The 9,825-nt window shown below is 33.6% G+C and overlaps 1 protein-coding gene across 1 annotated transcript; it reads left to right on the forward strand.

The window, feature by feature from the left end:
• LOC136976212 (cyclin-dependent kinase 5 activator 1-like) lies at positions 1-1,482 on the forward strand. Its single transcript, XM_067271434.1, has one exon. It carries the CDS (start codon positions 101-103, stop codon positions 1,076-1,078), a length of 978 nt encoding a protein of 325 aa, XP_067127535.1. The 5' UTR covers positions 1-100; the 3' UTR covers positions 1,079-1,482.
• Positions 1,483-9,825: the final 8,343 nt, after the last annotated feature.

Here is a 9,825-nt window from a genome sequence, read left to right on the forward strand (position 1 = left end):
TTGCTGCTATACTAGAAGGTGTCAGCCATTGAAAATACCAAGTATGTCGTCGAAAGGTATATTTTTGCATTTGTGACCTCGGTCCAACAGTTCGGCAAACATGGGAACCGTTTTAAGTTTCTCGCCCAGAGACAGGAAGCCAATTTATGGTGAATATAATTTAAATAATTTTCATTACGAGCAGTTAAATAACGTGAGAAACAGGGAGAAATGTATAGAACCAAGTAGTCTGCAGAATTTTAAGAAACATTCTTTATTTATCAATGCTCTCAGTTGGAAACCTTTCGCTGTTTCTGGTAAAAAGAAAAGCGAACGTAACAGAAACTGGATGTCCAGACAACCCTTGGACAGCGTCCACCCTGTTATGGATAATAATAAGAACATACAGAAATCGTTATCTTGTTATAGTTTGAGAGCGAGTGCAATCAGTCCTCTCGATTTAATGGTTAAAACTAGTGGAGTAAGTGATAAATTTTTACAGAAACCGCCTCCGTCTTTACCGCCAAAACCTGCGCTTCTGTCGTCGCAAAACCTGATAAGACCTCTGGGTTTGGCAACCGTAACTAAAAAGAATAAAACACCTCCTTGTATAAGTCCTCACAAAAAGACTGTCATTCAAGCATCCACTTCGGAATTATTGAGGTGCTTCGGAGAATTTCTTTGCCACAGGTGTAGAAAACTAAAAGATTTTCAACCCGGAGATGCAGTACTTTGGCTTAGGACTGTTGACAGAACCTTACTTGTACAGGGATGGCAAGACATCGCTTTCATAAATCCGGCAAATATTGTGTTTTTGTACATGTTGGTAAGGGATTTGGTTAGTGAAGATATCGATAGTGAACACGATCTTCAAGCTGTTGTCCTCACCTGTCTATATCTTTCTTACTCTTACATGGGTAACGAAATATCCTATCCCCTCAAGCCATTTCTCGTCGAAGATTGCAAAGAGAACTTCTGGGACAGGTGTTTACTGGTCATCAATCTGTTAAGCGGTAAAATGTTACAAATCAACAGTGAACCTAGTTTTTTCACAGATGTATTCACCGAATTAAAAACTTGCTATTCCACATCCGTTTAAATTGCTCAGCTGTATTTATTTTAAAACAAATTAAAAAATATATATATATACATATACAAACACACGAAAATCATAGGTAAGTTATAATTTCCAGTGTAAAATAAATATCATATGCTAAATTAGATTGTAGGAAATTTTAACCAAAAAGCAGATGAAACCTATTTAAATATAAGTTAATACGAATAATATTCGTTGTGAACAAGAACTAAATTAATGAAAATGTCAGTAGGAATTGAGAGAGTTTTTCTGGAATGAGCTTAACTGCCAAATCATTTATTAATTATAGACTAGAGAAAAGTAGATATGATTTATACTCTATAAGAAATTTTAATTGCAATAAGTTATACATAATTTATACTCGAACAAATAGCTGTGTTTGCAATGAATCTATAACTACAGTTTATATGGAATAATGTAATTTTATGCCGAATTCTTTAAGAGTCAACTTTTGAAAGTAGTTCATTTTTAGAAAATATTTACTTTAAAAGGAGAAACGAGGAAAGACTTTATTATATATATAAAGGGGAGAAAAAACATCAATTTTTCATTAAAATTTTGAAGAATAAAACTCCTTTTTTCAACCATCCCCTCATGAACTCGACACTCATGCAGTATGTGTATATATATATATAATATTTCCCCATAGTTTTACAAGTATATTTACAAGGCAGTATATTCATTTCAAAACTGAAATGTACAGTACGTATGCGTACATATATTGGACGTATAGATATACAGTATATTATGCATATATATGTATGATTTATTGTTAGTATATTATGTAATTTTAAATGGTAACTGGAAAGACGATATTGGTGAGAGATTCATTATATTAGCTCTTGCTCACAAATATAAATATTTAAGAAAAAACAGAGAGTTTTTTATGCAGAAGAGTTTAGTAGCATAGAATCATTCATTTACAAATTGGAAAATATTGTTAAAACGACAATACGAAAAATACATAGCCTATATAATAAGATTCTTCATTAAAATTTGCGTGTAGTTAAGCTTAATAGTTTCTAAATTATATATTAGAGTAAATGAATTATGTTAAAATCTTTCATTAAGTAGTAAAATCCAGCAAATAAAATTCTATTTATAGAAAGAATCCAATTTATTGCATTTTTCAACAATTTCTTAGTTAATAATTGAAGGTTTTTTTCAACATTTTCCATCGATTTTTATTGTATTTTAATATCTCTTTTCCAGACTGATTTATTTTTGTAATATTTATATTTTGAAATTTTATTTATTAATATTCAAGCGTTTAACGTGAGACTTTTTTTACATTTTAAAATATACGTAACAATTTATGTGCCATCGTCTGCCGTGTTATTTAATAGCAGTTTGTTGAATTAGTAATGTATAAATGCATTTTATTAGTTGAATGGATTGGATGTTTCTTCGTTAACTGCCGACACTTAAGAATTTTCAAATATTTCTGATTATTGGTGCTCTTTAAACAATCGTTAATTCGCCTATTAAATTATTTATCAATTTATAAATGTCGATAATTAAATATATAAAAAATATAGATGTTTGATTTTATTTCGTGGATAAAAAACTAACGTAATAGAGTTAGTTATTATGGTGCTAATATTATAAAGTAAAGAAGGGAAATATAAAATAAAATTAGCGAAATTCTTAAATTTTATGAAGATATTTAATATAAAAAGATGATGATAATTCATCGAGGAGTTCTTATTTTTCAACCGGTTAAATGAGATTTGCGGAGATGGCGGGCAGCCTCTTCCCGTTTTTATTTAGTTGATTATTCACGCTTCTGACCCGTGCAAATTGTCAGTCGCCATTCTTTTTGACCCGTCCGATTACGGTAAAGATCGAGCTAACGTAAATGACCTTACATCCGGGGCTAATCGATTAGGGGTCGAGGTTCATTCATTCCATACGTATGCCAATATCCTCTAAGATCCATAAACATAATCAAGCTTGTTTCGGTAAATTCCATTCCTATTTTTATCATATAAATGCATCTTCTATCCGAAAATTAAAAAAATACCGGGCGTCATCCGAGCCCGTTGGTACTCTTGGAGGTCGCCAGCCACGTTAATAGCCAAGAACCGCTACGAATCGGTGCGGTTCTAGACACAAATTCGACACTTTTGCATCCGATAAATGGGATTTAAATGAGCCATCTGCGTGGTTAAGAGTTTGTGTGTGCAGGAAACAATAAGTAACATTCATTAACACGTGATTAAAAAACCAAAAAGAAAATATAAAAGGCAATCATAAATATCGATCTTATTTCTTTATGTTTATAAAAAATATGGAGGAATAAAACAATACATAAACAATATTCAGATTTTTTACAAACTTCCATGGAAGAGATAGTGTGTTAAATGTTTTAATCATTATATATTTTTAAACAAAATATTTCAATCAATTATTAAATTTTTATGTATTTTGTACTTGTACCAATAACGACATAATCTAAATGTTCCGAAAAATAATAATTATTATAGTAATTGTACTGTTAATCGAAAGAAGAATAACAATTGTTAACGATTGTTTCTTTTTTGATCATTTCTTTTTATAATTTTTAACAACGTTTTCAATTATGCATTTCTTTGTTAATTGTCGATTGCATAACGGTGCTCTTTTTGTGTATATTATTAATAAAATTTCTTTCAAATTTCCAGATAATTATTCAGAAAAATAAAGATTTGTTCACTAAAAACAAGTCTTATGTTGTTCTATTGTTTATAAACGCCACTAAATCTTTATTTATATTGTTTTATATGTGTAATGGCATACACCGGTGGATCAAAAGTCAATTCATTTGTGGTAATGTAATATATATTTTTAAGAATGCTTAAACAGGTACACTTCTTGTCGGTGATCGGCCACTTTGATTAATCTCTCATAAAGCCAAGATTACGGAAAGTTTTATCTAGTCTAGACTGACGTACTGTACTTAGGGATTGCAATCCAGCTGGATTTTTGCTGGATTGAAATCATTCCAGCTGGATCCAGCGCGGATCCAGCGTGGATGTATTTTTGGTGCAATAAAGTGTTATCTATCAATCTATCTACCCGCAATTTGTTTTTTTTTTAAAGAAATAAAACATTTTTTAAAATACTTAAGAAATTTTTATTATTTAGACTGGTCACTATAAATCAGTAAAACTTCTTACACATTGAGGTAGTAAACTTAACTTTGGTTCGGTTTAACACTTGAGATAGAGATAATTAACTTTAAATGTTTAGTTAGATTATAATTATAATGTAATCTTTAAGTTAAATAATAGCAAAGGTAATTCTACTGATTAATTTATATTAATATATTATAATAATGTAAGGACGGATAATCAGTGGCTAAGTGGCTATCAGTCTTACCAGTTTTCATATATAGGCTCTACATATTAGTCTGTAGTTATTTATAAGTATATAAAACTATGTACTGGAAGTAGAATAAGTTAAATAAACTACACCTTTATCAATCCAGTAAAATTTAATAAAATAATAACGTTTTCAATCGTTTTTACCGATCTTCCTCGGTTACACAAAAAAAAAAAAAAAAAAAAAAAAAAAAAAAAAAAAAATAGAACATTAAATATAGAACATAAAATGTGTTCGGAATAAATATAAAAATTAACGGAAAACGCCCAAACGGACAAAATATAGATAAATAAACAAAATAAATAGCGGAAAAAATATATACAGGGTGTTTTTTTTAAACTGACGGTACTCAGAAACGTCTGTAAAGCAATCTAACAGCCGGACTGTCGCGAAATTTGGGAGAGTGACTAAGGACGACATGGAAAAGAGACAGAATTTAGGTACTACTTTTTCCTTCGCGGAAGATTCCGCGAAGAAAAAAGTAGTACCTAAATTCGCCGGTAGAAGAGGATTTGGCGCTGTTGTAGCGAAAAAGCTACTAGCATTTCACTGAAGAAAGAGTCATCAGTCGCTTTTTTTCCACTTGCAAGGCCGCCTCGCTCCCCGGATCTAACCCCATGTTACTTTTTCCTGTGGGGTTACTTAAAGTCCAAGGTCTATCTTGGTAGTGTCCCAAACTTGATGACTTTGAAGGACAACATTTCTCGAACTGTGATGAACATTCCTGCGGACATGTTACGTTCGGCCATAGAGAACACGGTGTTCAGGATGCAATGAGTTGTCCAGCAGGACGGTGATCACATTGAAGAAGGGAGAAGGTTATTTGCTGATTAATTAAACTTTCGTTATTACACTGAAACCGCTGTCTGATTATTCATTCGTGTGTTTGTTAATTGCAGCTGGATTTCATGCAGATTCTTAGCTGTTTTGCTACAACAGCGCCAAATCCACCCCTACCGGCAAATTTGGGTACTACTTTTTTCTTCGCGGAATCTCTTTCCCATGTCGTCCTTAGTCACTCTCCCAAATTTGGCGACAGTCCGGCTGTTAGATTGCTCTACAGATGTCTCTGAGTACCGTCAGTTATAAAAAAAAAAAAAAAAAAAACACCCTGTATATAAGATCCAACGAAACCAGCATTGTCCGTTAATAACATTTATTAATGTGAAAGGATCTCCACACGGTAGACAATGAGTCCGCATCTCTATGGTTTATACAACCAGTTGTCATGTGCGCCTTACAGATTTCCAATCTCTCAAGATGTTTGACCGTTTACCTATTCGTCGTCGTTTTTATAATTGCCGCTTGATCCCATTGGACGTTAACATCCTTCTGTCTTGCGTATGATGCCAGCGCAGTGTTGTCAAGGTTCTTACTGATTGTATATTTGTGCTCTTGAGCCTTTGTTTTAAACTGCGCATCGTTGCACCCACATAAACAAGCTTGGAATTGAAACGTTGGTTGTGTAAAGGCACCGAATATATACCCGTTGTTGAATTCCGATCCTCTTTCTTTTTATCGTTTCTTAAAAGTTTGAAAACAGTGGGATTACGTCGGTATACAATACGAAAATTATCAGACCTGGCAGTACATCTATGTATCTTGTTTTAAAAAAATGGGATGTAATTAAGCACTATTATTTTTATATTTATTCCAAACACATTTTATGTTCTATAGTTAATGTTGTATTTTTTTTTGTAACTGAGGAAGATCGTTAAAAGCGATTGAATACGTTATTATTTTATTAAATTTTGCTGGATTGATTAAGGTATAGTTTATTTATAAGTAATTTAATTATTAGTGTTAGTACAGTAGTGAGTAAGTAATTAGTAGCAGTCTAGTAGTTAGCGAAGCGGCAACGCGACGACGTAGACTTTTGCGCAATTATTTAGAAAGTTAATTGAGTATTTGCGGATCCGCAACGCTGGATCCAGCACTTGGTGCTGGATCCAGCAGGCCGAAGAATGCGCTGGATCCAGCTGGATTGCTGGATCCCTCATCCAACAACTGCAATCCCTAACTGTACTGTACAGTACACCACATTTCGTGCCGCCTATTCCTCACTTCTGAACAAAAAGTTAGCCGTTATTAACTATTGTTGATTACCTCGACGGCTGTAGCTTAAACTGAGGCAGAGACAAATCTAAACCGTATTTCTGTAATAGTCTCACAGAGCTTATTGTTATACTATATATTTATTGTTTAACATCCAGTGTTTATTATTTGCATTATAATTCTATTTTTATTGTTTTTCCACCTTTTACAAGGTTTATTTTTGATATTTATTATACCGAAAGAGGCACCTCCATGTTTTATTTTTATATTGTGATTTACTAACATTTTTTAAATTATTGAAACAATTAGTTTAATGATTAGTGATTCTAAGTAATTTATAACACGCTGCATTTAATAAATAACTCCATTACAATTAATAGAGAAGTACTGCGTATATAAAAAATAGAAATCTTTTATATTTGCAATTATATATATTACAATATTCTTCGTAATATTTATATATTTATTATTATGTATTTATATACAGGCCTATATTAATTAATTTTTCCTCCTTGCTCGTTGCAACGCTTTAATTATTTAGTATGTTTCCTATCTTCTTCATTTCATTAGTATGCTGCACACATTCTTACTATTGTTTCTAGTAAAGCAGCCCACTGTACAGTACATCTTTAATTCCAATTCTATCATTCATTTTGAGCTAGACTAGACGTTTTTAATCTATTTTTTAAATTTGCACATTAAATGGCTTGCTTTAGGTGCGGGATGTGTGACCGTCTCGTACGCCTAACGTTTTAACTTTAAATACATTATTAAGTACCAGAGAAACTTGCCATACCAGATGTGGTGAAAAACCATCGTAGAAAGGTGCGGGTGAGTGTAAGGAGCTAAGGAGCTAAGTAAGCTCTAATCAATGACATGATTATGCTAAACAAATCCATTTTATACGAAAGCACCGTCGTCGACTAACTTAAGCTTAGCTACTTGTTGCTTACACTCATTCACAGCCTTTCTATTTGACTGCATACCGGGTCCGACACAGTGGCGTAGCGAGGGGCATGCAAGGGGGTCTATCATGCACCGGGCGCCGCTGGCAGAGGGGCGCCCAAATGGTCTCCAAGGCAAACTATATGTGTTTCTGGAGGGGACGCCAATAAAGTGTCGTGCCCCGGGCGCCAGTTATGTTCGCTACGCCACCGGTTCGGTATGCGACGAGCAAATTACCCAAGAAGCGCGACGATGGGAAAACTAATTCTCGAACGATCGGTGATGTGTCGTTAGTATGAAATTATAGTTTCACTCCGAGAATACAGTCGACGTCAACTTATCATACTGATAGAAATGTGTTATGGGTGGAAGGTGAACTTTTTTATATTTCAAGGGGTATGCTGCCCTTGAAATATAAAAAATTAAGTTACTTTCGTTTAATTTCTTTGCAAGTTGCAAAATCCTTCAAATTTATGCTGGAAACAAAAGTAAATTTTATTTAAACAGAAAATGTTTCGGTCCAGTTCCTATGTTAAAGTACGAAAACTGCAAGTAATAAACTGTACCCAAGACGTACAGTTGGGCCAATTTTCCAGCTTTCTCCTGGGGCACTTTGGGAGTCTTAGCCCCGTAAACACCCTTACTACAGTCCGACACGCAGAGAAACCCAAATACGACAGTGCATAGTGTGGAGTCTCGGATACGTGGATTGGAAACAGAGCACCCACCAAACCTCGCACCTGGCACCCCCCCATTTAATGTTAATTACGAAAAAGATTCTACGGGTTCATTTGGCGCCCGGGACGCAAGCCCACATTGGCCCCCTTAGTTACGCCGCGGTTGGAGGGATCGATCTAAACAGTATTTGGCAAAACGTGCCTTTCCACTATTACTCTGTTACGCACTAAAAAACCCCCCACTTCGTAATTCCTTTTGGCCTTTAATCGCGGGCCAAGCAATTAACTCTTCAATAAGTTAATTAAAAATCATTCTGTACGTCAAAAAATAGACTTTTATAAATAATTAAAGATATTGGCGATAAACGAAGGTTTTAAAAAATTTAATAATATTCGGAAAGTTATCCAAATTCCATAAAATAAATTACGTTTAATGTTATATCCCGGGCTGGACATTAATGACGAATGTAATGACTGGCTTTTCATCAATCGAACGAATGCGGTATTGATTGAGGAATAACAAAATCGCTTCCTTTATTGCCAACGTCCTAGATTCATTGTTGGAGTTCCTCTTTCTCTTTACGAATTAATGATAATTACACAAGTTCTCCTCCGACCGATCTATCCGACCGAGCTAATTATAGTTTAACTAACAATAGTCGAAACACCGTTTTTTACGCGTTAAATTAAATTTGAAATTAATCCGTCTGTATCTAGCAGCGACTTTAACATATAAAAATAGCAAAGACCTTCTTACGATACTTGTAACTAACTACTCAAGGTTATCGCTACGTCGATTGTTATCCGTTTATTTCAAGCTAAATCTGTATATGTAACTGTTACTTAGCTTATAATGGCCGACTTCTTTGTTCTCCGAGCCATTGTTTAAGCTAAAAACCGTCTTAAACTACTCCGAAGAATAAAAGCGAAAACCGAAACTAGTGGTGTGCAGTACTAGAAAAGACGCAAGAAAAATCAATTAAGAAATCGATATTTTTCTAGAACGACGCAGGAAAATGTATTTTTAGAACATTTTCAAAAATACAATTCTCGAATTACTCGAAATATTTTAAGAACCGTATTTTTCGCCACCCGCAAATAGGAAGTAGGCTACTTTTTTCTTTGTAAGATAAAGCCAGTGTCAACGACGTAACTTACCAGAACCAGATTTAACGAAACGATGTAAAATTTATTAAGTAGCAGACGTAATAAATTATTGCTTAACAAAGAGACGAACAACTTACAAATCGATAGAAAAAGAAAGCCGTAAGACGAAACAGAAGAAAACAATGCCGGAGGGAAGATACACAAGTTTCGACGAAAAAACACAATAAAGAAGATCGACGCAATGAACGATACTACGGGGAAAACACAACTTTACAACAACACGTAAACAGCAGCAGAAGTAAAATAATACCAAGAAAAAAGATAATACATAGAACTTACATTATCCAATAAAAGGCAAGAAAGATGTAGACGTAACAAATAAAGAAACTTCTAGAAAAACAGACAATTCAAGAACACCGGTAAATTGAAATCGATTACGATAGAAACGGAGGAAAAAACTAAAGTGATAGATTATTTTATATATAATTTTTAAAAAATCCAGAGAATTTTAGAAAAATAAAATAGAAAAAAAAACACCGACTAGACACGTTAATTGATAAATATTCTTGTGGCGGGGAATGATCTACTGGTAACTGCAAATGT

The sequence above is a fragment of the Centruroides vittatus genome, unplaced genomic scaffold, assembly GCF_030686945.1.
Source record: "Centruroides vittatus isolate TY-2023 unplaced genomic scaffold, ASM3068694v2 contig_397, whole genome shotgun sequence".
NCBI lineage: Eukaryota > Metazoa > Arthropoda > Arachnida > Scorpiones > Buthidae > Centruroides > Centruroides vittatus.